The sequence below is a fragment of the Electrophorus electricus genome, chromosome 6 (genome assembly GCF_041902795.1).
Source record: "Electrophorus electricus isolate QZ-2024a chromosome 6, ASM4190279v1, whole genome shotgun sequence".
Classification (NCBI taxonomy): Eukaryota; Metazoa; Chordata; class Actinopteri; order Gymnotiformes; family Gymnotidae; genus Electrophorus; species Electrophorus electricus.
Window position 1 is genome coordinate 6,421,375 of NC_137502.1, and position 27,970 is coordinate 6,449,344.

Below are 27,970 nucleotides of genomic sequence, written 5' to 3' on the forward strand. Positions count from 1 at the left end.
ACTGGGCACATAAATGACTTCCATTAAAATCTTTTATTCTCACTAATGATGACACAATCAAGATGCTGCCCTGATGGATTTGTTGTACAAAGCAACAGGAAACAGGTAATATGATGTAAGAAAAAAGAAAACATAGAATGTTCAGCTATAAAGAACATTTTTAAAGGAGACAATTTTTAAAATCCGATCATTGACTTTAGTATTTATATCATTGAGAAAAATCATTAGTTCTGTGCTAAAAACTGCTTAATCTAGGTCTAATTATATTTAGAAAGTGGCACAGGAAGAAAGAGCAGAGGAAGAGATAGAGCCATTGTAAGTGAGAAGTAGCCCCACAAATCTATCCTGTCCCTCAAAATTACCCCATGCTAAAAGATAGGGCCAAAGGGTCCATTGATTTGCATGTAATACATGAAATTATTATTTAGCCTAATTGTGGCTAAGAGAGGCAGCAGAAATGCCAGGAAATCAAGGCCTTTGATAAATGTGTTCAGCAGACAGGTGGGGAGAATCAATGCGGCAGTTTGTCAAAACCAATCTTGGAGGGAACGCGAAACTTGGACTCTGCAGCAGAGAGTCACGGCTGCATCAAGTCAGCACAGCACAGAAATCAAAGAGGCTGAGTGTGACTGAGGGAGGGGCTAGGTTGGGAGACTGAACGAAGGCCACATTAACTCTATGGTAATTAAAAACCATTTTATCAAGCCTGTCCTCTCAACAATCCCTCTTGCTTCCTATTGACAATATGCTGGACAGAGAGTGAGCACTAATTTGACCTTAAATGAACTGAAGGTATTTAAAAATCTGTATTAGCAAGGGAGCAGAATTAAACAGTAAAATAGGTAGACTGTAGCAACTGCATGCTACTTCACTAGTGTATGGACAGACATCATGCATCATGACATTTTTGATTCAATATAAAAACACCATGAAAATATTAAACTTGACAAAGCTGCAAAAAATAAAAAATAAATAAAAACTTTATTATGGCACTGTAAATCCTCACTATAAATGTCTTGTTGAATAGCGCTTGAAAGTCATTTTAGCAAGAAAGTAATTGATATAATTTGCAAAGTTTCAGTTGTGGCACAAACAGCATTATGCAGTTCAGCATTAGTACTGTGCACCATCTACCTCCTTATACGCAAAATAAACAGTGACTGGGCCTGCAGACGTTTGCACAGTTTCTGTTACCCGAACTACCATCCAAGAGCCTAGGCCATATGCCAGACATGGAATACCTAGAAATGAGAAGGTTGAAAGGAAAAAAACTCAGACAAATGCATATAGCAATACACTGTCAAACATTGCTGTTGCCAAGTGGTGATTAGTCAGATTAGATTCAAGTTTTCAGATCACTCTCTGAACTGACCTAGATTGATGACTTTCAGTAAACCAAAGAATTTGTTCTCAAAGTCAAGGTTCTGTGGAGGTGCTTTGGTACAGTGGTACTTGATGAAGGGAAAAGCTCCCGTCCTGAGAATATGGTAGTTGGCTCCCTGCACTTTCCAATTGAAGTTGGACAAGCCAAATTGGTCGTTCACCACAGCGCTGTAACGCACGCAGAAGGAGGTCCAGGGTGGGAGTTTGCGTTGTGCAAGATGGCATGTTAGCACTTCTGAAGCAAGAGGCCGAGGACGTTTAGTCCGAAATGTACGTGGGAAGAGTGCGAGCTTCAAAAAAACGTGGTGGATTTTCCGCAGAATTTTTTCCATTGCTTCGGTGGTTCCAAAGTGTACAATGTCTGCATACATGTGTAATGACAAAATAGGTCAACGTAGTGAGTTTAAAACTGGAGAGACCCGAAGCACAGGCTACGAAATGTTTTCAACCAGAACATTTCATACGTCCTATTAATACAGTTAAAGGAAGTCCACTGTTTCAGCTTTAGCAAACACAGCCGCTATTTCCAAAGAGACTCACAGTAAAGTAAGGAGCTAACGTTAGCCTGCTAATAATGCTTCCTATTCACTCACCTCATACCGGACTGCATATTTGGAGACAACGACAAGCAAACTAAACACCGGTTTACGTTTGGGTTTTCTTTTTTTTTGTTGGGGGGGGGGGGGGGGGGGGGGTGTCGTCGAGTCTTCAGTAGTAGCTAACTTCACTTAGCTAGCATACAAATTAGTTAACGCTAAGCTACCGCTTTTCATTAGATAACGCTCAACGGTACTATCCATCTACCATCCGAGTAGAAACAACTTCACCGCTTTGGTTCCCATTTAAACGTATCCAGAACAACGCCAGAATCACCGAGATGTTGCTAGATACTGCCAAACATGTTTTTAGCTAGCTAGTTACGTTTCTTTTCTTTATGTTGGCTGAGCCCCAGTTGCAATCCACCAGCACAACAAATAAAATACATCTAGCTAGCTAGCTGCCTGCTTCAACACAAAGCCACTGCCATTCGTTGAATCAGCTTATACGGTAATTAACTAAAACATGAGATGCTTGTCATTTTACCGTCATATTTAATAGAAATAGGTTAGATGTGCTATACTGTATATGACTTTATAACTAGGAGTATGATATTGCCAGAGAGAAAATATGTAGAGCTTGTGAATTGATAGAAAATGAAATCTAATTATACTCTGCATATTTCCGCTCTTCTTTGTGATCTTTTCTAACATTTTGTATGGTCACACCCAGCACCTCCTCAATATTCTTCATCAGGTCCTGTAAAATAAAATAAAATAACAAACAATTAAATGCACATAAATGTTTTCAACATTTGTTACATTTCTCACATAATTAAAGACTTCACAGTAAACAAATAGGCCCAGCAGCACAGTGGGCATGTATGAATTAAAATATTTTTTTTAGTTTGTAGCATTATCTATATGCTGTAGTTAGATAATTCTTGTTTTGTTCTGCAAAAACTGTAAAATGTATTAAACTAAAACCTTTCATTTTCATATACATTATGTTGCATGAATTTATATCAAAACAACTTGCTGTCATTTCCAAAATCTTGCAGTTACAATTACAAATTTTAATTCCTAAAAGAAAAATACATGCTGATTTTTCATAGACACTGCTCCAAAAAAATAAATAAATCAATAAGCAAAAACTTAATCATCATAGTGTAATACCTAGTTAATTAAACTATAGCAGTATCATTCTGTCCAGTAAGGAAGCATAGGTGACTGTGATTCAGTTCCTTCTGCTTTGGTGGAAATGAAAGTGACAACAGGTGCACTGGAGAAGCAACAGCAAGACCCCCCCCCCCCCCCCAAAAAAAGGGAATGGTTTTGCAGATGGTGGCCACAGACAATTACTCTCTCCTTATCCTTGCTGACTGATTCTTCTCTACAGTACTGTAGTTTTGCCGTACTAGAGTCCTTGTTACTGGTATCATGAGGCAGCCCATTCAGGTTGCACAGGTAGTCCAGCTCCTCAAGGATGGCACATCCATATCTGGCGTCACAAGGGATGCTGTGTTTCCCAGCACAATTTGAAGATTATAGAAGAGACAGGACACGGGCCATTACACCAGGAGACCTGGACGGGGCCGAAGAAGGGCATTAACCCAACAGAAGGACCAGTAAGTGCTCTTTTGGGCGAGGAGTCAGAGTACTGCCAAAGCCCTGCAAAAGGACCTCCAGTGGACTACTAGTGTGCACATTGCTGACCAAACCAGCAACTCCATAAGGGTTCATATGTGACAGACATGAAAGAGTCTGAAGATGCCATGGTGAACATTATGCTGCCTGAAACATCATCCAGTATGACCTGTCTGGAGGTGAGTTAGTGATGATCTGGGGAGTCACCGAAACCTCCACGTGATAGCCAACAGCATGCTGACTGCTGGTAGGTACCGGGATGAAATCGTCAGAGCCATTGTCAGGCCTTATGCTGGTGCAGCAGGCCCTGGGTACCTCCTGGTGCAAGACAATGCCCGGCCTCATATGGCCAGAGTGTGTAGACAGTTCTTGGATGATGAAGGCACTGTTGCCATTGGCCATGTTGCCATGTTTCCAAGACCTGAATCCAATCGAGAACCTCTTAGATGTTATGCATCAGTGTATCTGATGCTGCCAAGTAGCGCCATAGACTGTCCAGGAGCTCACTGATGCCCTGAGCCAGGTCCGGGAGGAGATCCAAGACACCATCTGCCATCTCATCAAGAGCATGCCCAGATGTGCATACAGGCACGTGGGGGCCTACTACCGAGTCACTGTGATGAAATGCACATAAATTGGATCAGCCTGTGATTTAAATTTTTACTTTGTTATTGGTGTGATTTGGATTTCCAGCCGTCATTGGGTTTCAATTGATTTTGTTTTCCATTGAATGTTATGTCATTTTGTTTTCAACAACATATACAATTTATATCAGTAAATGTTTTCAACTTGAATCTTCATTGAGATCCGATGTGTGATTTAAGTGTTCCCTTAATTTCTTTTGAGCAGTGTACTTGGTACTGTTTCAGGCTATACTATGACAAATAAGAGACATGCATTGTCTTCAGTGTGCTTGGGCACAGATGTGTCTCCATTTGTGCTTGAAGAGTTCTAAGAAACAGTATTATATAGTGGAGGAGCATCAAGTTGCCCCACTCATTGTTCCCTATGCTGTGAGGGAGTCTAGTTATTATCTTACACTACACCATTCATTCGGAGCTGACTGAGAGGCAAAGCATTTCCAAGGCCATGTAATTTAGTTAATATACACAAACTGGTGTTTGGTTGTAGCAATCAAACCTTTTGTAACATGCCTCTAGTGTTCTTACCCTCCTAACAGTCAAATATGCTTCCGTGTGAAGACAACAGGCTCATTATTGAACAGTGTTTAACAGGTGATTAAGGTGTGTGAAAAATGTTAATAACAGGTTTCTTGTTTAGAGGTAAGGTAAGATAAAGGAAAAGAGAGCACAATCATTAGGTCATTAACATCGCACCTTAAAATTGGTCTCTCCTTGCATATTTGGGGCTGATATTTCTTGATGAATGACAGACAGGTTGCGAGCAAAGGTCAGCAGTGCTCCCTGGAGATCTGGCGAGATTGTTCTGTTAACGAGACGCAGAGACAAACGAGCTTCCTAATGATCCCCTTCCACCGCTGCCATCAGAGGCAGAGGCAGAAACAAAACAATCACCTGGTTTGACTGCTGGGAGCTTAATGAGAGCTCTCAGCCTTAAAGAAAGCAGAAAAAAAGGGTAAGATGAAAACACTGTGTCTGCTGGCACATGTTTCAGGGAACTTACAGCATGCTGAGGCTGCTCCTCTCTGCACTGTCATGGAGGGCGAACAGAGAACCTTGCCTTGCCTGAAATCCAGGATGTCATTGAGTGAGTGTACCTAAACTTTTATTTTATTTCCAACCATACAGTGGAACTGATGTTGGATGGCACTATCATTTACCAGTGTCTATGGAAGGCAAATGAGACAAGGGCCACAGTGCCCACACAGAGGACTAAGTCACTGTTTGTCTCTCAGAAGCTATGCAGGCTGCGTGGGAAGGAAGGTCCTGGATACTTAGGTGTTTATATTGAAGAAAAGAGCAAAAGATTTTACCTTGATGTCAAAGCCTATGCCCTGTGCTTTGCACATCTGAAAGAACACGCTGTAGTGAACCATGGCGAGGTTGGTATGAATGAGCCGGCTGCTCATCACTGCAAAGCGGCTGTGGCCTGGTGCTGGCTGGGAAAACACATAGTCAGAGTGTTGTGTTATTGCTGCTGTTCCCTCCTACTTTCATTGTAGTTTGTTTGCTTGAGCTGTTAATTTGGCTCTGGCAGCAATTTGGAATGATGAATTAACTTGAGGGCTTGTGTGAGCGGGGTTAACAGATACTACAGAAAGCAAAGCAGCAGAAGCTCCAGTGCCCACAAAGGATTTGTCTGTGGGTGTCTATATGGGCCATTTGGGAGAGTGAGTCCTGGAATGTTAGCCTAAACCACAACAGAGGACAGAGAGGTGTCCTCTGAAACCCAGGCATGCTCACAGCAAGAGCAGCTAAAGGATGTGTCTGAAAGCGTGCTACAGGAGCCGATTAGTTGAAAGTGGCAGGACTCTGAGGGCCCTGAGCCAGTGTGAGGCATAGCCTTCTTGTCAGAGGTAAGGCACAAGCAGCACAGCCCACTCACATTCCAGTGAGGCCCAGGGACTCTCTCCAACAGAGCTGCGCTTTAAGCTGTCAAAGGCACTGTCTGTGCTCCAACAATAAAACGCCTTTCCAGCAGGGACTTAATTGTGTTTGTAATATTCAGGCCGCAAATAATGGCCACAGCTAGAGCCATTAAGGAAGAGCAGGGCAGGAGAAACATTGCACTGCTGAACCCTGCACACACACTATATGAATGTTTGATAAAATAATACAAGTCGCAGATTAACAGGCGTAAACTCAGGTTTTCCACTAATAAAGGAAGTCTATTGTTTAGGGGTCCGGCATCAGGTTGATGAGGTGCTTAGGCATGCATACGCATGCATAATGAATGCTGTATGAATTATTAATGGGTTGATTATTTAGGCTCATCTATCAAAATGATAATGAATTCAGCATCTAAACACCAATCAGGTCCGAAGCGTAATTACAGCGTTTACTTGTATTTAACAAAAATAAAACAACAAACCTTTGGCTGATCAATCTTTATAGATGCAGTGATGTATTGAGATAATATCCTGCTGAGAGGACTGTTATTGCTCTCTAGTCCACCCACTGGCAACAGACGCTGGGCGATAACTTTCTGGTGCTAGTTAGTTATGTTTAATATTCCAAATAGCGTAGAGATCTGTACTCTTCCCACAAGTTCAGCTAGAATTAACTCCAACTGTACATGATAAAACAGGGCCTTGGCTGTACCATTATATTTTTGTCTGTTATGCCTAACACTGCGCTAGATTGTGAAGGCAGAATATTTGAAAGGATTGCAGAAGTACAGTGTTAGCCTTGGGTACTCTGTGCCGTGCAGTGGGCTTGGCATCTCTGACTGGAGGGACCTCCAGACGACCAGTGTGGCAGTCCAGTGTTCCCCCTGTCATAAGGAGCATCAGCTGGGTCATGGCCAGCTGGTTACTGTAGCCTAGGTCCAGATCAACAGCCCACACCTAGACACACACAAAGGCACGCACACGCACACACACATAATGTTAACTTTACAACTGCCTGAGAAAAAAGCCACAATGACACAAATAATTTAAGCTTTACTTGGCGGTACATACACAAAAATGAATTTTTAATCACACAATAATAACACCATAATAGTTTTTCAGCGCTGTCGTTTCTGAGAAAAAGGACTTACTTAAGGACTCACAGCCATATTAATGAGCACTGCAGGTCATTTAATTCCTAACATAAATAATCGTACATGGTGAGAAAAGAAAGGGAAAACCACTGTTAAACCAATGACAAAGAGCTGTGAAACCATTGCTTAATAAGCACATACATAAACAGACACGAGTGCTCCAGATCACGTACAACAAAACACCACACGCTCGTGTGCCTCGGAGGGAGTGAGAGAGGGAGGCTGAGTGGGACAGAGAGAGAGAGAGAGAGAGCCTGGCCCGAGACTGCACAACACTGCATCGGCCGCTTGACGGGCTACTCGCTCCACATCTGTATGGTTAATGGCATCATTATAAGGATATTAAGGGGTCAAGCCCCGTTGTGGCCTTATGCTTAAACGGGGCTAATTTTCCCTGATAATAATCTAATAGCTGCGCCCCCTCTTCAAACAGTGGGAAATAAATCAGCAGTGAAGGAGTTGTTAATAACTAAGTGGCAGTTGGCAGCCTCTCCCGCCGTCTCTATTTGTCAAGCTAAATGCTCCTGCCAGCAAATGCAAATGGAGGCTGAACTTGGCCTCCAACGCCTTTAATCGGGGCTCACTGGAGATGGGCCGCGTTCTCCGGGCCTCTGCGCGCCCAAGCTTTGACTCTCGAACTAAAGCCCACAGTGTGCTCAGAGAGTCTGCTGGAGGAGACACAGCACCAGCGTCTTGAGTGGAACGATGTGAGAAAAAACAATACAGTCTGTTCTTGTAGGTTTTCTTTTTGTAAATGTGTTGCAAAAATGTCTTTGTCTTATGTACGAGTTGTTGTAAAAACACGTTCGATTTTGGAAAATATGGCTGATGTGGAACCATGCCAGTAAGTTAATATTATGTTAGTAGTATGTTTTTATGCTGCCAGCATTGCTAGATGTGAAACACCTCATAGATTTTACTTGTGCCTCACTTACTCATATTTAGCTCAATGTATGCATGTATGTGTCTGTAACATAAACAATGAGTGCACTAAAACGCTGTCTTAAAACAGGCAGGTAAGTAGAATTAAATGCGCATAACAGCCAGCAACCACCTCCATTATAATGCTGCTGTTAAAAGCAACTTCCACATGTTGGGAAGAAGGACATGCTTAAATGAACTCCTATAGAAATGTTCATCTCACCACACCACCCCTCCCATCTCCACCCACCCACACAAAATATTCAACCCAAATCTATGTCCTTGAGTGATGCTGTGGAGATGAGCACAGACGGAGCCCTGCTATGCAAAAGTGGTGCTTCGCGTCTATGACACCGAGTGTCCTTGTTAACATTTTTAAATAAATCAAATGAATTTGAACAGTCTCGGTCTAAGCATCTGCACTGCGGAGAGGTGATGTGCTCAGTGCAGAGTGAAGTACAGCGCTACCAAGATTAAGGTCCACGTCCAGCTCAAGTCTAGTGTGAGTACAGGCCCGGGGGAGCAAGCATGCTCAAAGGAAAGGCCTGGGTTTTTGTTCCGAATTGATCTAGGCGTGTCTCTTGTCCACGGTTAATACCGGGGTCTGTGTGATGGGCCAGGCTCCAGAGAGCCATTTCAGCAGTCTGTAAGAATCACCTGGGCCTGCCTCATTGTCAGCCTCCACAAAAGCGTCTGATATATATGCCTGGATTGTACCTGTTTTCTATAGCCCTTTTGCTTTCATTAAAAGCTGCAATCTTGCAGCTGAGCCTCCCTCTGCATACAATGTGAGGGGGGCCTACAAGGGCAAACACATGCGACCAGCCTTCCAACTCCTCCCTTACAAAAAAAAAAAAAAAAATCACAGCAGCTTTTAGCAACAGGTTTGAACCTAAATCGATGTTCAAACAGACAGGTTTGTTCTGGTCTGGCCTTTACTGTCTATTTGCATTCTGGGAGAGATGATTCTCTGTCTGAATTTCTTTTGCAAGCCTCCATTCCCAGAGAGAATCAAATTAATTGTGCACGTTGTTATTGTGTGATGTTGATATTACATATCCATACGTTTATCAGTTTTAAAAAATGCTACCAGTTTCATATAGAGTTAATGTACAAATGCTGAGGTCGAAGTCGACTCTATGAAAGCTATACATGGCTTAACTCCATGCAACAAAGTATCAGAAAGTTATCACTGCACTGCCAGATATTAAGTCGCTGTCTGTTTTAGACAAATTACAGTAGTGTGTAGCCATACCAACCATGCAGCAACTGCAGTTCTATAACCGCCTTGCCTTGCATTGCATTATAAGCTTCCAGTAGGGGCACATGAACTATGTGCAAAGTCCAACAAGGCCACAGCAAACACAGAAAGAAAGAATAATAAAGCAAACAACCCCCCACCCAGTGCATGTGTAAGTTACAGTGGTGCCCACACACTGGACCACCATGGCAGAAGTGGCCTCTCCGGGGGGCTCTGGGATTCAGCAGCACCGGGTGAATGTCTTCGGTCTAAGCTGCTGTTTACAGGCTCTAATGCCCTTTACGCCGGAGGAGAGCCGATTGAGGGGCTTCAGCATCACGGCGGCTCCAGAAGGGCAGCGCACACACCACTGCCTCGGTGCTCTGAACACCCGGACTCCCCGTCTCAACAGGGCTCGCGAACATTTTGGAGGGGGGGTGGGGGGGTGGGCAGGCTTTCCACTAGAGCCCCCCTCGTTTTCAGTGTCGACAACCATGACGGCGCATAACCTCGCCCTCTAGTGGCTGTGGGGGTTGGCCCCACTAAAGCAAGGAACAATGAGAATAGATAAATCAGCATTTTGGAAACTGCAGAGATTATCAGCAGATATTTGAATAATTTAAATGATTAACTGACTAATTATTTGATGTAAATATGTATGTGTACAAACCCATGCCAGTGCCAGTAATTAATACTTATATAATCTATTAAAAGATACAGATATTTTGGAGTGATTATCTTAAAAATTGTACATTAAGATGGATTAAGCATGTACAACATTTATTTTTTGAAAAGGAAAATAAAAATGTAAAAGAAGTCTCGAGACTGGCTGATCCTGTGGAACACGAGAGAATTAATTCACCTCCTCCTCACCCTGATCATACTGTTCACACCCTAATGTACTAGCTACTATTCTAATCATTTTTCTGCCTTTTTAGAGGGAGTCAAAGCAGTGTTAGGATTTACTTTTTTTCCCCACTTCACATAAACTCACTCTGACACTCTTCTGTGTGGCTCTCTGGATCCCTCTGCTGAGAACGTTGCTGTTTATTTCATCTGCTCTGGTAAGGCTGCATGACAAACGGCAGCCTTACGCCCGACAGGAGTGGAATTCAAGTTAGCTTCTTTAAGGTCTCTCTCTGGGTGAAACCCCAGAGCCCCCCACAAATTCTCAAGTGGATCTTTAGCTGTATTGGAGTACATTTATACTATGCAAAATAAATATGATATGCTGGCCAAATTAGGATTTTGCTATTTATTTAAAGTAACTCCAAAAACAGTGAATCACCGAATCAAACTAATGAAAACAAAATTACTTATCAAACGTGTGTGTGTGGGTGTATGCGCGTATGTGTGCACGACTATTTGCACACGTGTGTGGGTGTGTGAGACTTTGAACTGGAAAAGAAAAAGACTCCTTTAGAATTAAACCTGACACTAGAACTATTATTCTGTGACACTTAAAACCGCACAACATACTGTTTGGAAGATAGCCCCAGAGAAAGCAAAAGCACTCTGTATTTGATGAAGTGCGACTATAGCCACACCTCCTGTTTGACAAGACACACACCAGCACATGGTCAGGGTGTTGCGGGGTCAAAGGTCAAGGCCTTAAATGGGGAATTAGTTTATTGACACAATAAGACCTGACAGTTTATTAGATGGCCTTTTGGCACATTAGCCCCTCTCTCCTTTGGTCACTCTCTCTCTTCACGGTTCCCAGGGGGACCCACCGTGAGCAATCCATCTACCCAATAACATCCCCTTCCTAATACAGGGAATTGAGTGGTCACGCCAGTGAGCCAAGAGTCTGAGACGCAGTAAAATGTTACAGCCTCTAACCGAACGGAGCTGCGTGTCTGATCCTATCTCAACAGCTCCTGCATATGGTTTTGTTTCCTCCGAGCCGTAAAAGCGTTGACACTGATGAGTCAATCTAACTCTGAGTGCTCTCATGTTCGATGAAAGGACAGAGGTAGGTGTTACCGGACTTGTGCTGAGCCCAAGCGCTGCGTTAAGCACCTCTATCTTGGAAGGAGGGTCGGTTAAAGGGTGCTGTAAAAGGCTCCATTACCGGCAGTATGACAATATTTGTTGAAATTATTAGCTGATACTTCTTCCATTTCAGCTGACTTAACCCAAGCAAACCTTATCTAACCGCTTCGACAGGAGCGCTGAAAAAACGAGCCACACTGAGCAATGTCTGATGACGTTCTAACTGGGACAGCTCACCTGCTGTTCCGGGGTCCCGGGCTCCAGGAACGTGACCAGATCCACAGAAAGGTGTCCCAAGATTTGGTGCTGCTGGCAGACTCTGCCCACGCGCATGCAGATGGAGTGGAGGGCGTCGGGGCACACGGAGGTCTGGGGCACGGAGCAGCCTGCCACTTGCAGGGCACCGGGCCCGTGCAGCTGGTCGCCACAGGAGAGCACCTGCACCTCTCCTCCCGGCTCCACCAGCAGATCCGCTGTCAGGCTCGTCACGCTGTCTGAGGGGGGGTACGCCTCAATCACGCCACCTGAGAGGGAGAGGCAGAGACAGAGACATCGACAGGAGCAGTGGTAGACGGCCGTCATACAAATCATATTCCTTTCAGGGAATCCGTTCTGTGTTTCAGAGCAACAGGTGTAGGATATGCTCACCTTTTTGGAGAAAGTGCTCCAGGAAGCAGGCCCAGGTTGGGTAGCAGGATGTGTTGAAAGGCTTGGCATGGGATGCCAGCAGAGCAGGTACTGCCTCCAGGAACTTTAGGAATACTGGTTCCTGATTGAGAAATTAGACACATTACTGGAAAATAGCTATTAGTTATTTCATACTTCTCTATTCAATTTATCTGTATTTAATATCTTTTTCTGACCTTAATATCTTAATAGAAGTCAAGTGTAAAACTTGCATTAACTTATATAGTGTAATTATTCTTGATAAAGTGTGTGTCTGTGTGGGGAGGGGCTGACTGACAGGCTGTTACCAGAGTATCACAGTAGCCTAATGGCTTTAAGTAAAGATAATACTGACTGTGCTCTGACTGCACCTGACCCCAATAACAACTCCAGTCACGAGCAGGCAGATAAATACCTATGCAAGCCGATCAATGAGCCAATCAATCAGGGACAGTTACTGATCAATGCCGTTCTTGTTTCAGTAACTGGAAAAGGCCACAGTAGCTTTGCTACTTGATTATGTTGTTAATTGCAGTTTGACTTTGCGCGTGTGGCTGTTAAAACCTGTTGTTTACTAACGCTCTGGAAACAGAGTGGAATGTGAAAGGACACTTAAGTGAAATGAAACATGCCAGCGCAAGCTGTGGGTAACGCACACGCAAACGGGAAAAGGAGGTGTGGAAGGAGCCCCCATTCCTGCTGCGCAGCGGAGGACACTTCGGTTCTGCTCATTTTAAAAGCTCAGTGCTTCTCATTAAGCTCTGGTCGACTCTTGTGAGAGGACGCGAATTATGCAAACATCTTCCTCTATATGTTCTTTTACATTACGTTCTAAAACAAAATGTGTCACAAGTAGCTCCGCTGAGCATGGTGTGTGAGAGGAGGGCAGATGAGGAGTTTGATATTCCAGTCATGAAACAGCCATCATCATATTCAACTACTGTAAGAACCAGGGTCAATCGCTGCACAGTGATTTCGCCCCGCCACAAGCCATAAAGCACACAATGGTGCGGTAAAAAGTGTGAGGAAGCAGCCCCCTCGTTCGGCCCCAGAGAGCACGCGCACTCGGAGAATTTGCCAATGCACTTTCGCATGAACAGCGGGGTAGCAAGGCAGAGCATGCAAGAGGAATTTTTTGCCATTCGTTATATGGACTTAAACTGCAGGCTGTGCTGTGTGAGAGGATTCGAGGCTTGCTTGGCTTCCACATAAAGATGAGTGATCAGCCAGTAAATAAGTAAAACAGATATAGGCTCTCTGATTGCTGTTTGATCTCTCTATTATAGAGCCAAATGTTTCTCGGGGACATTTTATTTTATAGGTTAGTCCACAACAGCAGAGAGGATATGTTTTAGTATTCATGTCATTTTTTTTCTTTACTGTGAACTACAAACAGCTGATGCTTTGGGTTAAACTTTTCTAAGCCAAATAACATGACTGCTAAAAACATCACCATAAACCCTAAAACTTGTCTCGCTAGAAAACCCATAAACCATAAAACTGTTGTACAAGCTCTACAGTGCAAACCTTTGTGATATGTCAAAGCACTTCATCTGAATCAAAATGAACGAGTATGCAATAACACAATCTTGATGAAGGTCATTTTGTCTGTGTCTTTCAATTTTAATGTACCTCAAAAAGTGGAAAAACCCTCATTCAACAATTCATTCAATAACTCAAATGTTTTCTAAGCTGTTTCCACATGAGCTAAATAAAACAACTAGCAGAGAGACTGTCCATCTGTTGATGCTATTAAGTATAATTTCCCATCGTGTGTAATGACCCATGTGCTGGCAGTATGTGTGAGTCTGTAATGCGTAATGTATAGTATGTATGGGTGCACCCAGCCGTTGAATGGGGTGAGCTCCACACATTTCTGAATGGCCTGAGTGCTCGTGGGGTCACCTCAGGCTGGGAACTGTGCCTTAGGCTGCGGGCCTCCCATGCACCCTTCATCCCAAAAGCCCCAAATCTTTCATTCTGCCCCCTCCAGGACTGCCCTTCAACTTGCCTTGGGGGTGACTGCGGCTGCCTGTTCTTCTAAAGGACCACATGGGCTCCGGTATCTGTTTATTCCTCGCGCATTAAAAGGATCCTAGCGCAATCCATAATTAAACAATATGCACACAGCCTGGTGAATAGCGGGGGATGTTCACATGGCCCTTCACAGACGAGCCTGACAAGACATCTAACAACATCTACAGTACCAAAAGAACTGTTCCCCTAGAGACCCGAGACATCGTGTAGAAACGTTTGATGCATAACTACCGTTACTTGTATAGACGTGCTGAACCCGGCTTGAGTCACTAAGCTTTGGTAAATGCGTCCCAGGAAAATCACTATGAGGGTCTGCATTCTGTGCCTTCAGAATATGTGAGCACAGGCGCCTGCCTGAGCAGAAGCTTTAAATCTAATCACGCATCGAACAGACGGCGACATTTGCCTGTTGTTCCTCAGAACACCCTGGCAATTTAAAAATTAGACTGATAATGCTGCATCGTAATATTTTTAGCATTTGCTGTTAAAATTGATCGTCTTACAGTCATAAAGACAAAATGGATGGGAACAAGAGTTCTGTCACAGACAGCATGCAAACAGCCTCAGATATAAACATAACCGTTTGCATTCAATGAAATTCATGTTCCCGGTGTGAGAGGCACTTAAATCAGAGCTAGTGAATTAACGGCGCTGAATGAAACCAGATCTGGAGAAAATGGATGCCATGCTGGAGTAACCCGTGCGCTCTCAATGCTGTTGGCGGGGCTTGCCGTTGATTACAAGGCTGGAGTGGCGGAATAAAGGCCAGCGCTGTCGTCCATATGGCCCCGGAGCCCTAAGGGTGCAGGGCCAGCTCATCAGGCCCCAACTCCCTCGCCACTCTCAGGGACCCCAGCTGGTGAAGAGCCCCCCCCCCCCTTTAAACCTTTACTTGCTTTTGCCATAATGGAGCTTGGCTGGGCCTCAACCGCTTACCGCTGTAATTAACAGCGCCGCCACAATTACAGCCCTGCTCTCGGCCTCCGTGTGAATTAGGCACTGAGCTAATCGCTGGGAGGCAGGGTGCTAGGCCTCCTCCCGGCCCTGCAATGGAGGCATGAAGAGCACAAGGTGGGATCGAAAAAAAGAAGCCAGGGCCAGTTTTTCCACACAGCCGATATGATGATAACCTTGTAATTAGTTTACACAAAGCTTACAGATTAATGGCAAAACACAGTAATTAATGCGTGACAGAAAATCAAAAGCTCAATTATAAGCCTAAGAGGGATAAAGAGCAGAAGCCAAGGGAGCTGTGTGTGGCATTAGAGGCATATCAAATCAATGTGGAGCTCTTTAGCAAATGTGCGCCAATTAGAATACAGTCCAACATGCTGACGCTCAAGCATCCCCTATGACTCATTGCTTATTTTACACCGATTATGTTTACAAGCTATCTTTAGTCAGACTATAGACAGAGAAATTAAATATAGGGCTTTGGTCACCATTAATGGGCACAGTGCTGAGATAAGAGCATAAATATTCAAATGTGAATATAAAAACCATTAAAAAAAACCCCATACAAAACATGATCGCTAACAGCAAGCAAAGTATTTGGTGTAACAATGCATAGGGATTCCATTAGAAGTGCTGCCAGTATCGCAGCACATGTGTGCGGAGCAGGAGCAGCCCGGCGTAAGCACTCGGCGCAGGAGGCCCTCACCTGAGCCCAGGCCAGTATCCAGCGCTGCGGCCCGTGACGCCGGTACTGCTGCAGGGCCCAGGGCCGGATGCTCACGTGACAGACATCGCAGTAGGCCGTGCCGCGGGTTCCGAACTCTCCATCCAGCTTAAAGAGCCAGCGCTGCACCTCCAAGTGAGCCGTCATCAGCTGTGCCAGACATTCGTACAGCTGAAACGAAGCCGGTGGAGAAAGGAACCGCAGGGATGCTACACCCGGGATATATGCAAATCGCTCATGACTTAAAGGTTGAATATAAACGGTATATTGGTTTGTGGTTGTTGTTCCGTTTTTCTATGTCTTGGGTGGTACAAAAAAGGCTGACCACATAAACATAGCAATGGGTGGAGATAAAGAATAAGGTCACACCCGAACAAGATTTGTTTGGTGATGGAATACAGCTGATACCAAATCTTAACCCAAAACATTTTCATTATGGAAACATCTTTAATCTCAGGACAAAGATCATGTTCGTATACCCATACCAAGTACTGCAACAGCATACAAAAATTGGTAAACATTTTCTTAAAAGCACATGTGTGCATGAGTGTGTGTGTTTGTGTGTGTGTGTGTGTGTGTGTGTGTGTGTGTGTATGTGTGGGTGTGTGTGTGTGTGTGTGAAGCAGACCTGCTGCAATGTGTATATATCCCCATGCCCAGGTGGCACGGTGACCCCAGCACTGCTGAAGATCCTTCTGGCTCCGGACTTGGTTCCGTAGAGCTGGGCCACAGCGGGCTCCGGGCCCAGCAGGGGCACATCCAGCTCGTCCGCCACAGCCAGGTCATCCGTGTGAGGGACCCCGCCCACAAGGTAGGCCCGCCTCCCCAGGATCAGGGCCCTAATGCGGCGCAGTGTGCGCGGGCTGTACATCAGCAGCGTGGACACACACATCCTGTGGTTCTGGAAGAGAGACGCGATATCTGACTGTGTGCTCAGGTATCTCTCTCTTCTCTTTTGACGTAGAGATCAATACATGGCATTACCCTGTCAGTTCAGTTCAGTTCAGTTTTACTGAACCAGTTGTTCTGGTTTAATCTTTTAGGTTCTACTAGTCTCAAACCACAGATATAATAAATACTGACAAAAGATATTCCTTAGAACAACGATCAGCAGTCATGAACACACACAATATAATTTTCATCTGACAAAATGCTTCAATAAACTTCATCGAATCAAATACATCATAGACATTCTATTTGTGTGCATAAATAAATGTTCTTTTTGCTTCTGTCTCTGAGGTCTGAGTCCTTCCTTTTGTCTGCAGCTGTAATTTATGAGTGTGTACACACTCGCTGGGCCCATTAGGAGCAGCCAGTGGGGTCATGACCTCTCCTGTACTCCGGCAGGTTCAATTGATAAAAGACAGCCGAGGGGAGGTCCCGGGGCCACTGCGCTCCCGCCCACCCGCATTTTCCTGTGCGCTAAGCGATGGCCTCCTTGGGACCTGCACTAATTACTCCACATCTGTATTTATTTGATCCGTGTGGAGTTCTCCCTTCTGTCACTGGCACGCCGAGCTGGCAGCCTCGGCGAACAGCGATTCATCCCGCTGACACGTCTGGCAGAGTTTACACATGCCGGCGAACTGGGAAATCGATAGGGGGAAAGGCGAGGAGGGCAATCCGGCACCGGCACATTTCGCCGCCGAGCTAACAGCAGGCAATAAGTAAGGCTACAGTGCTGGCTGCCCACAGATGCAGGCAGGGCTGCTTACACTCTATTGATATGCAGTAAATATGAGGGGTTGGATCGAACAAACGCAGGAGCCAGTCTGCTAAGCAGCCCTTTGTTTAATCAGGGCCCGAGCCCTCTGGTATTAGATATTGAATTGTGCTGTACATTGTAATACAAGCTCTCGCATGTGCAGAGGATTTGCAGAAGCAATTAAAACAACAAGCGGTAACCTTTAACCCAATTAAAAGCCATAGCTGCAGTTCATTAATTATTTACTGTTTAATCTAATGTCCTTATTTATTTATATACATTTTATAAGTACCTATAAAATGCTAATAAAAGTATAGATACATTTTAAAGCATTCTTCTCAGATAAATATGAGGAAAATAAACTTTTCATCACTAAAGGTTTGGTGGGGGAACTTATAGGATTTGGTGTTTGTAATATCTTCTATACATGATATGCCATGAATGCACCTGCAACAAAACAATTTCTTTTAGGGATCAATAAAATATATTATCAGTCTATCAATCTAGCTATCGGCCTATTCACAAAGGTATTGTAGTGCACTGGGAACAAGACATCTCAGACACCCCCTAAAGGACACAAAGAGAACTGCGACTTGCAATAAGCCATCCTTAACTTGATAACTAAGCTGGAATACGGGCACAAGTTACAGCTCACCTTCGTACTTCAGAAGGTTGAAAAGTATGTGACCAAAATCCTTGGTGGTGAGTAGTGTCTGTGTGCCTACTTGCAGGGCAGCTTACTGGAAAGTGCTGGTGTGCCTCAGGCGTGAGGATGGTGAAGCGTCTGGCAGAGCTAGTGGGGGGTGCTGTGGGCTCTCCGCTCTGCACAGACCCCTGGAGGCCCAGCAGCTGAGTGTAGTAGTGGAGCAGGTCCTCTCCCAGCAGCACTGGACACACGTAGATCACCTCCACATTCTCATCTGCGGACAACACACGCAGTACCGCCAGTGGTGAGCCTTTTGCTCTTATGCATTGTCGTGTATGAGCTAAAACAATATGGTTTCATTAGAAGGTTTCAGGAATATCGGTGTAATGTGTTTCGTGTGATCATGTGCAGGCTGTGGTTATGATTACCTCTGATGTCACACAGACGGCCCATCTGGGTGTTCTGCAGTATGTCAAATGCTCTGAGACTGTGACGCTGCTGCTGGGAGTATCCTAACACGCACACATACACACACACACAATTACCTCTAATGGGAGGTAGACTGGTCCAGCTCTTTGAACAGACTCCTCTACTTGAAGCACATAAATATAATCAAATGATTAAATGCATGTGAACTATTAGAGTGTGGCAATAAAAACACTAGGGTTCAACTTTTTAATTATCCCAGCTCACACAGCTTTCTCTACTCAGCCACCTCCAGTGGAAATGCAGCACTCCATCTGCTGCTAATTACCATTATTGCTCTATACTGTATCATCTTCAGGACCCACTGAGGGCAGGTCACAGCACAGATCTGCCTACTGAAGTTTGACTACTGATTGCAATAAATAACAACCACAAAAACAGATTTGGTCCTATCAGTCAAATATATATAAAATGTCCATTATTCTATATTATCTCCATACAATTTATATATAGCCACAGGGGTTTTATGTGTATTTCTAATTTATACATTCAGTTGTATATGTGCTTATCAAGTATAATGTTTGATATGAAGTGAGTGTGAGACAGAGATAAGCAAAGAGAGAAGAAGAGGAAGAGGAAGAGGAAGAAGAAGAGGAAGAAGAAGAGGAAGAGGAAGAATAAGAGGAAGAGGAATAGGAAGAAGAAGAGAAAGAAGAAGAGGACGAGGAAGAGGAAGAAAAAGAAGAGGAAGAGGAAGAAGAGGAAGAGGAAGAAGAAGAAGAAGAGGAAGAGGAAGAGGAAGAGGAAGAGGGTTTCAGGGTCAAAGAGAAGAAGTACCTAATGAGGGCATGTGGATAATAGTCCTCCTGGAGGTGGTAAGATGATTCCAGTTGGCTGCAAGACCCTGTCAGTCAAAGAACCCACAGCAGACGAGTGAGGAGTAACAAGCAGCAAACACAGACACATATACACACAGTCAGTCATTTACTCCCTCACTCACTCCCACTGGTTCAATACTGGCAACATGGAGATCAAAAACCACACTCATCTCTCTCTCTCTCTCTCTGGGCATTGTGGTGACAACAGAAATATAAATTGCATTCATTACCTCAGCTAAGTGCATACTTGAAAACATCTTCCCTCTATTAATTCAATTAGCAGGTTACACAATGCTTTCTGCCAGGGGTAGATTAAGACTTAATTAAATGACTGTGACTGCTTAGAGGGTGGAAACATACACAGGCTCCTGTCTGTTCTCACAGTGAGTGACGGTAAGAACAAATGATTGTGTGGGTGCTAATTAAGAGGCATGCTACATTCATAAAGATGTTACCGGGATGACAGCACGGATAAAACATCTGCTCTGACAAATGGAGGTGACAATGCCCGCCGTGTGGGTGTGCGAAGCCCTCACACACCCATCAGTCCTAGCACAAGTACCTCTGCATGGAAACTCCATTTGTATCAGTCTTGTTGAAACCGTGGCACAGCAGATCAAAGCTGAGCCTGGATTTATTGTAACTGTCAGGGTCTTAGAAATGCATTTCAGTTTACAACTCATATGCTTGGATTCCAAGAACACGTTAATTTACTACATGTTGACCACACTAGGAACAATCAAGAAAAGAGAGAAAAAAAAAAGAACTAAGCCAGTTTGGGCTTGATGGGGTGTGTGTGTGTGTGTGTGTGTGTGTGTGTGTGTGTGTGTGGGTGTGTCTCACCTCTGCTCTACTGCGGTAATTCTCCAGGTGGCGGAGGCGGGTTGCCTGCAGGCTCTTCCTCACGCGGCCCAGCTGGGCGTGCAGTAGCCAGGAGATGGCGATGGTTCCAGCTGCCCACTTGTGCCTTCGCTGGAGCAAATAGGCAGCACGGGTCCGGTAGCACCTCCAGCAGGCCTGGATGCGCACTGCAGCCGCCTGCCAACCCCCCTCTCCCTTGTAGCGCCGTCCTGGCTGCCGCACCAGCTCCAGCACCTCCTCCCTGTTCTCCAGCGCCGAGAGGAGGCGCTCCACGCCTCTGTAGTGGCCCACGGCACCCGCACCGCCTCCCCAGGCCAGCTCGCCACTCTGCACCAGAACCGCGAGGCGCTCGCCGTGCACACGCGCGTGCGGCACGGCATAGTCCTGCAGCAGCCGCTGCAGCTGCCACACGGCCTCCAGCAGCGCACCCCAGCACAGGCAGTGGTGCTCCTTAAACGCACGGAAATCGGCTGCGTGCGGATCGATCTTGCCCTTCACTATGGAGAAGCAGTGCTGGCTGATGGGAGCCAGTTCTGGAGTGCACTGGGCACAGGGAGTATTCAGAGGGGAAAAACCCCTCAAATCATCCACTGACAGTAATGGCAAAGTACAAGAGAAAACAAAGTACACATCTGAATTCTGGCTATTTCTGACTTCATATTTTGTGAACATGCTACCAGCCATCACGTTAATGCTTCATAACAGTACTGAACATTGACATCACTGTGTCATTGACAAAACACCACATATGACATGAATGAGAAGTCTAGAGCCGTGTCATGCATGTGGTGCAGAGTGAGAATAAGCCACAGGAATTACTCTGCTGGTATTACCTGAGAAGTGAGTGGGGTGAGTCGCACTGGGCCCTGGGGGAGAAGTCGGCTTTCGGAGGCAGCAGTGGGGGGCGGTGTGGGCGCGGCACACGTCTGCAGGCGTTCTGGGCCGGACGTTCCCTGGGCTTGCATGACATGCTTAGTGTGGCTTGCCTCCTTCTGCCTGTACTCAGCCTTTTCACACACGTCTGTGCGCAGAGCACAACATCACACTTGAGCTAAACCCCACTCCTTCATAATCTATTGATCTTTTACAAAAACAAAACAAACGCAGCTGTGAGAAATATTTGCATGTTTCATAAAATAAATACATTTTAAAAAAATAATCAATCAAACTGTTTCTCTCAAGCAACTCTATCGTTTTACACTCTGTGAGAAACAGATATTGCGTGTTACACTGGGATATGTATTGGCTTGTGTATTTTCGCGATCAGACTTGAACAAAGCCATTGCGCGTAGGTTCCCTTGTGTTTAGTTTGAAATATAGCATCTATATAATGACACATCCAACAGCTATATGATAGCCATGTTATATTAAATGTAGCAATTTTATTTTATAAGTATTGATCACTCACAGCAAGAGCAGAGCACGCTCGCTAAGATATAAAACCTATAAATACAGAATGTTAGTGTGAACAGAGCCTGCAGATTAAAATGTGTCTGACCCATCTTGTTGGGGCTGCTGTCCACTCTCTGGTGCAGCAGGGTTGCCTTGGGTTTAACAAGCCTCTGCACAAAACAAAGATCAGTGACTGGTGGTGGTAGACCTTTCTCTGAGACACCAACAATGCCTGCAAAGAACACACATAAAAAGACCCTCAGGAAAAGCATGGGGAGGAGCTACACAGTAAATGGCAAACTATAAGAATGGAGGGATGAAAGGGTAGTTGGTCTTGCTAGTGTGTTCTCAGGTTCTTGCCTGCTCTCATGTCTTCTTCACAGAGAGGTGGTACAGGATAGAGCTTGTGGTTCTGGAGTCCTACGGGTATAGCAGCTAAGCTCCCCACCTTAGGGCCAGTGACCACTTTCTGGGTTCCTGGCTGGGGAGAGATCAGTATTATGTATGCATTATGCTCCTGGCTGGGGAGAGATCAGTATTATGTATGCATTATGTTCCTGGCTGGGGAGAGATCAGTATTATGTATGCATTATGTTCCTGGCTGGGGAGAGATCAGTATTATGTATGCATTATGTTCCTGGCTGGGGAGAGATCAGTATTATGTATGCATTATGCTCCTGGCTGGGGAGAGATCAGTATTATGTATGCATTATGTTCCTGGCTGGGGAGAGATCAGTATTATGTATGTATTATGTTCCTGGCTGGGGAGAGATCAGTATTATGTATGCATTATGTTCCTGGCTGGGGAGAGATCAGTATTATGTATGCATTATGCTCCTGGCTGGGGAGAGATCAGTATTATTCTCTTTCAGTGAATGGAGCCCAATATCTTATCATCAAGGCACATCTAACATTGCAAATCATAAGAAATGTATGTATGATATTCTAAACAAGGGGAATCTTTCCAAACAGCCATAAAAGACATTGCACGTTTACTGTGGAATTATAAAAAATGGGCTCCAATCAATACCACTGCGGTCTAAGGTCAGAGGTGTTGTATTGAAAGTGTCAAAGCAAAAGGTATTAACTGAATGCCTTTGTCTCATGAAGGCAAAAAGATCTGCCTGCAGGCTCCACAGCCAAAACCAACAGCACTTGGAGAACAGAACAGGAACAAAAACCCACTCAATAGCTTGTTCATGGAGAACGCTATTAGCTTTGGGTCACTGGCTAGATTTCTCCCTCCCTACAAAACTTTGTTGTAAAAGGCTGCAAGACGACCATCCATTAATCAGGCTGGTGGCAGCTTGTAGATGTCAAGAAATATGGTTTCCTCCTTTTCTTCCTTCCCTCTCTCTCTCTCTTTCTCTCTCTCTCTCTCTCTCTCTCTCTCTCACACACACACACACACACACACACGCACGCGCTCTCTCATTCTTTCTGTTTTGTTGGCTGCTTGAGTCTATGAATGTAAGCGCATTTGTGAAGGAGCATGATGATGTTGTGTGATTACAACCAACAGATTTTCCGCATTCATTAAAAGAGAGCTGGAGCTGGGAAACAGGCAGTTAATGACATTGTAAACTAGCCAATAAGCCCTCTTCCCTCCAGCAATCAATCACAAGCTGGCAATGCTTTCTGGAGACTTTGAGCATGATTCAAACTGTTTATTTCTCTCTCAGTTTCTCTTGAGTGAACAGCTGTTTGAGATCTGTGAGAATTAAATTCCATCAGAGCAATGCTCGAAATGGTCCTACCTCATCGTGGCCATAAAATAGCTCATGAATCAAAAGGCAAGAAGTGTTCCACAATAATTTATCACAGAAATAAGTAATCAGGAAAGGACCTACTGCCTGGATTATTAGGAAGGCTCAAATCCAACACTGATAATCTTACCACTCAGGTCATTTTAATGACTACCAATCAATTTAGCAAACTGCTCATTATATACAAAGAGACATTTACTCAGGATGCAATATCATTAAGAAAACAAACGGATAAAAGCATCTTATCTACAGCAATTTTACAGCCTATTAGTACCAAGAATGAAACAAAAGAATGCTTAAAAAGGAAAAATACTGATGTAGTTTTAGAAGTTGCAACTACATAAATCTTAGCATAGCAAGCAGGATTTTAAAATCCAAAGCTCTTCAGATATTATGGAGCTACCAGCAAATGGATGAAGTTTAAAAATGAATACGTATGAAGTCCCTCTGTCCTGCCTCCGTACTCAGCCTTGGTGGTGTGTCTGTTCTCACACCACTGAGCTCTGTGACACACCACCAGTGCCCACCAGGTGTTTGGAGTGCCTCCACAGAAAAGCGCACAGCTGTGAAAGCAGTACAGGCGGGACACCGGAAAAATGCCCACAGCAGGAGTGCGCAGCCTCCCAGGCGCTGAGGGGAACTGGCACGGAGGTGTTGAAGGCAGCGGGCTGGGCGCCAGCAGCTGCCGGTTGGGTAAGCCGCGGCTGTCTTATTGGCATGCGAGAACAGGTACCGGCACCTGTCCTCAGACAGCTGTAAAGCAGCGGCCCGTACAACTGCAATCAGGCGCCGGCACCTCCTCAGAAGAATGCTGATGTGGAGCAATCTGCGGCTGTCTGCACGCGCCAGCCAAGTCTCAAAAAGCCCACTGCAGAAGCCTGACAGCCTCAAACACCGCCACCCCCTTCCGACGGGCACATGACACCAGGGAGAGGAGCGAAGCAGATGCAGGGGAAGAAGGAAAAAAACACCCTGAGCAGTAAAACAAATGGTGACCTTTGAAAAGATTAATTTGTTTACCAACAAATGTTTTCACTGTCACTGCCAAAGAAGGTGACCTTCAATGCACATCTACGTTTTGAAAGCTCAGTGACTGGAGTCATCTGTTAATACTGGCCAGCCTATCACTTACTTTGGAACATCATGTGACATATGTTGGGTTTAAGGCAACAGTCAGATAAGACAAATTCTGGCTATCATCAAAGAAATACTGGGGATCCATCTTAATTAGCTGTTGTAGTGACTTTAGTAACATCTGGGAAATACTCAAGTACAATTTCTTAAGATATGATATATGACATAATTGACATGTAAATGTATTTTTATTTTACACTATTTACAAACGGTTATTACAGAGGACAACAGCAAACTCCAGTGGGCCCTGTGTATTTAAATATAATAATAAGATAACAAATTCAAGGAATTATAAAAAATGTTTTTCAGTGAGCTGGTCACTCAACAATGTTCTGACATGATTTATTGAAATCAAGTTCTGCAATTTTGCAGCTTCCTAAATTTCATTCTGGAAATTAAGAGGGAAAAAAGTATAACGTCACGATTCTGCAACCGTTTTGCAACAAAAAAGAAATTTCATTATCACATATAGTCATGTCACAAATAGCACAAAACTGAACAGAGTTTTGTGCACAAAACTGTTCATGAGGTCCTCTGACTACCATTACAGAGCACAAACAGAAGACAGTTTTGTCAAAGTAAACTCACAGTGCGCCTAGTTTTCTTGTGCAGAGCAGGAAGTTGAATGCCGTAGTTCTGGTGCATGACGTCTCTGTTTTTTGGGTGAAAGGGGTTGTATAGCAGGCGCATGGTAAATGCTGTCTTGTGCTGGTGAAGAGCCAAAAGTGCAGTCACTAACAAACAAATGTGCATGTGTGTCCAAAAAGTAGGAGTCAAAGTCAGGATAGGGAAATCTTGCAGGACACCAACCTTCTGCCCAGGAGATGCGCCCACGGTCAAGCTTTTCAGAGGACGCATGTCTGGGATGGTCTCAAGGGATGGCTGCCTGTTGAATCAAAACCTTACTTTAGTGTTCAGTAGTTTATCCTGTGTTCTATAATTGTGATAAGGTGAAACATGTATTATCTAGGCTATCTGGATTCTTATACCATTTGGCAATCTTCACAGTCTTCTTCTCAAGGTCTTCAATAATGGGAAGTGTCAATACTTGTTTATTTATAGCCTTTAGATATTCCTCAGCATGCCTCTGTATAAATATGACACAATCAACACACCATATACATACATACATGCAATATAATATATATATACATATATATACATATATATGTATATATATATATGTATATATATGTATATGTATATATATATATATATATATATATTATATATATATATATATATATATATATATATATATATATATATATATATATATACAGAGAGAGAGAGAGTGAGAGAGTGAGAGAGAGAGAGAGAGAGAGAGAGTTCACACTGGGGTTCACACAGGAGGAATTGGAAGAAGTTACTAGGATCAGAGACACCTGGGCTTCTCTACTCCCCATTTTCCACCATTGTCACCACAACCCTGGAATGGACTAAACAGAAGGTGATTCTTTCTCTCTTTATATCTATGTATATATCTGTCTTAAAAGTAGATTGTTTATAAATGTTATAATTAATCCTAAACCTAAGCTTAACCTCAACATCAGCAATCAAAGGGGAATGTTCTGGGGGAATGTCCTTCTTCACACAAAAGATGCATGTTGTTTAAAAGAAAAAAGGACTTTTCACTATAGTGACCAGGTCCCCATCAGAATGTTTTCCTATGTTCCTGAGATGTCTGTTGCCAGAGGAAAAGAGGAAAACTCTCTCTCTCTCTTACACACACACACACACACACATATATATATATATATATAAAAATTTAGCATTTCTCTCTCTCTCTCTCTCTCTCTCTCTCTCTCTATATATATATATATATAGGTATATATATGTTTGCACAGCTGGTGGAGAACATCTCTGTGTACTTCATTACAATTTACAATTTTGCATCAAAGGGCCAGTGAAATTGAAGCATACATATCAACATTTTTCAGTTCAAATGTGGGGCATAACAGATTACAGACTGATTTCTGTTCACAATAGAAACCAAACTGATATTACAATAAATGTAATCATGAACAGGGCAACAGTTTTGCACATGACTGATCGCATAACTAACAACAGAGAAATAGGAAGTATTCCTTATAAGAGATGGATCCATTTGCAATCTCATGCAAGAACACTCCTGTTGGGGTGGGTTGAAAGGATTAACAAAACTATCACAGCAACAAATGATGTTAAAACAAATGTATTAGCCTATGTTCAGGACTATATAAGCCTATGTTCAGGACTGTATTAGCCTATGGTCAGGACTGTATTAGCCTATGTTCAGGACTATATAAGCCTATGTTCAGGACTATATAAGCCTATGTTCAGGACTGTATTAGCCTATGGTCAGGACTATATACGCCTATGTTCAGGACTGTATTAGCCTATGGTCAGGACTGTATTAGCCTATGGTCAGGACTGTATTAGCCTATGTTCAGGACTATATAAGCCTATGTTCAGGACTATATAAGACTATGTTCAGGACTGTATTAGCCTATGTTCAGGACTATATAAGCCTATGTTCAGGACTGTATTAGCCTATGTTCAGGACTGTATTAGCCTATGTTCAGGACTATATAAGCCTATGATCAGGACTATATAAGCCTATGATCAGGACTATATAAGCCTATGTTCAGGACTGTATTAGCCTATGTTATGGCTATGTTTAAACGAAGGCAACAGGGTAGGCTGCACATAATATGAACCAACTTTTTAATTTTAGCACCTGCTCACTACACTGAAAAAAAAAAAGTTCTATAGTATTACATGACTTTGTTAGATCTTTGTTTATGCTCACGAAAAAGGCAATTAAATTTTTTTTTTTTACAACATCGTTTTATAATAATCTCAAAAGAATGAGCTTAATCCCCCGTAACAGTAGCCCTAACCTTTATGGACTTCTCTGTCCCGCATATTGCAGTGTCGAGCTCCTGAACAGCCACAGTCTCGCCCTTCTCGCACACAACTATTTCATCCAGTCTCTTTCTCAGCTGACTCAAATCATTCTGCACCTGAAAGAATAAAGACAAATGAAGTACGCAAGAAAGAAAAAAACAAAGAAAAGACACAAAACTTTTAAATTAATAACGCTTATAGGACTCAAGTAACTCAGCTATCAATTTATATAAATTCATATCGCGAAACTAGCTAAGATAGTTAACTTTGAAATCTTTACACAAACGTGACTTTACCTGTACTAGAACACGACCAAGTTTGTCTCCATTTTGCAGAATATTTGCCATTCTTTACAAACAAATTCGGAATTATTGATAATTTACCAAGTCTTTGTTGTAGACCTGTAACCACACTAATGTTTAACTAACTACTATCCAGAAGCTTTAATGCGCGCTCCATTTTTATAAATTGTTTATAGCAACAGTC

The 27,970-nt window shown here is 43.7% G+C and overlaps 2 protein-coding genes across 5 annotated transcripts; both read right to left on the minus strand.

Annotated features, from left to right (window-relative positions):
• Positions 1–18: 18 nt before the first annotated feature.
• Positions 19–2,550, minus strand: c6h15orf61 (chromosome 6 C15orf61 homolog). 2 transcript variants are annotated; one of them, XM_027022370.3, is made up of 3 exons: positions 1,977–2,550; positions 1,373–1,744; positions 19–1,241 (listed from the first exon to the last, which is right to left on the minus strand). In XM_027022370.3, the coding sequence occupies exons 2-3, from the start codon at positions 1,713–1,715 to the stop codon at positions 1,114–1,116; spliced, it is 471 nt and encodes a 156-aa protein (XP_026878171.2). In that variant the 5' UTR covers positions 1,716–1,744; positions 1,977–2,550; the 3' UTR covers positions 19–1,113. The 2 variants fall into 2 exon arrangements, with proteins under 2 accessions (XP_026878171.2, XP_026878170.2); XM_027022369.3 differs by having other exon boundaries at positions 1,373–2,060.
• Positions 2,063–27,942, minus strand: iqch (IQ motif containing H). Of its 3 annotated transcripts, none has more exons than XM_081716035.1 (21): positions 27,781–27,942; positions 27,478–27,600; positions 25,585–25,682; positions 25,406–25,481; positions 25,184–25,303; positions 22,056–22,176; positions 21,802–21,927; positions 21,137–21,324; positions 20,286–20,846; positions 19,402–19,468; positions 18,567–18,650; positions 18,234–18,412; positions 16,416–16,688; positions 15,770–15,937; positions 12,055–12,175; positions 11,644–11,930; positions 6,886–7,053; positions 5,521–5,646; positions 5,211–5,272; positions 4,904–5,012; positions 2,063–2,679 (listed from the first exon to the last, which is right to left on the minus strand). In XM_081716035.1, exons 1-21 carry the CDS (start codon positions 27,829–27,831, stop codon positions 2,584–2,586), a joined length of 3,204 nt encoding a protein of 1,067 aa, XP_081572161.1. In that variant the 5' UTR covers positions 27,832–27,942; the 3' UTR covers positions 2,063–2,583. The 3 variants fall into 3 exon arrangements, with proteins under 3 accessions (XP_081572161.1, XP_081572160.1, XP_081572162.1); XM_081716034.1 differs by having other exon boundaries at positions 15,770–15,958; XM_081716036.1 differs by lacking the exons at positions 4,904–5,012; positions 5,211–5,272 and having other exon boundaries at positions 15,770–15,958.
• Positions 27,943–27,970: the final 28 nt, after the last annotated feature.

Excerpts from the sequence above, each read along its gene's own strand:
- c6h15orf61 (XM_027022369.3), bottom strand. The coding sequence starts at position 1,754 with ATGTATGCAGACATTGTACACTTTGGAACCACCGAAGCAATGGAAAAA. Across the intron at positions 1,242-1,372 it reads ACTGAAAGTCATCAATCTAG|GTATTCCATGTCTGGCATAT; the intron begins GTCAGTTCAGAG and ends TCTCATTTCTAG.
- iqch (XM_081716034.1), bottom strand. The coding sequence starts at position 27,831 with ATGGCAAATATTCTGCAAAATGGAGACAAACTTGGTCGTGTTCTAGTA. Across the intron at positions 18,651-19,401 it reads TATCCACATGCCCTCATTAG|GATACTCCCAGCAGCAGCGT; the intron begins GTACTTCTTCTC and ends TGTGCGTGTTAG. Across the intron at positions 15,959-16,415 it reads ATATATACACATTGCAGCAG|CTGTACGAATGTCTGGCACA; the intron begins GTCTGCTTCACA and ends GCTTCGTTTCAG.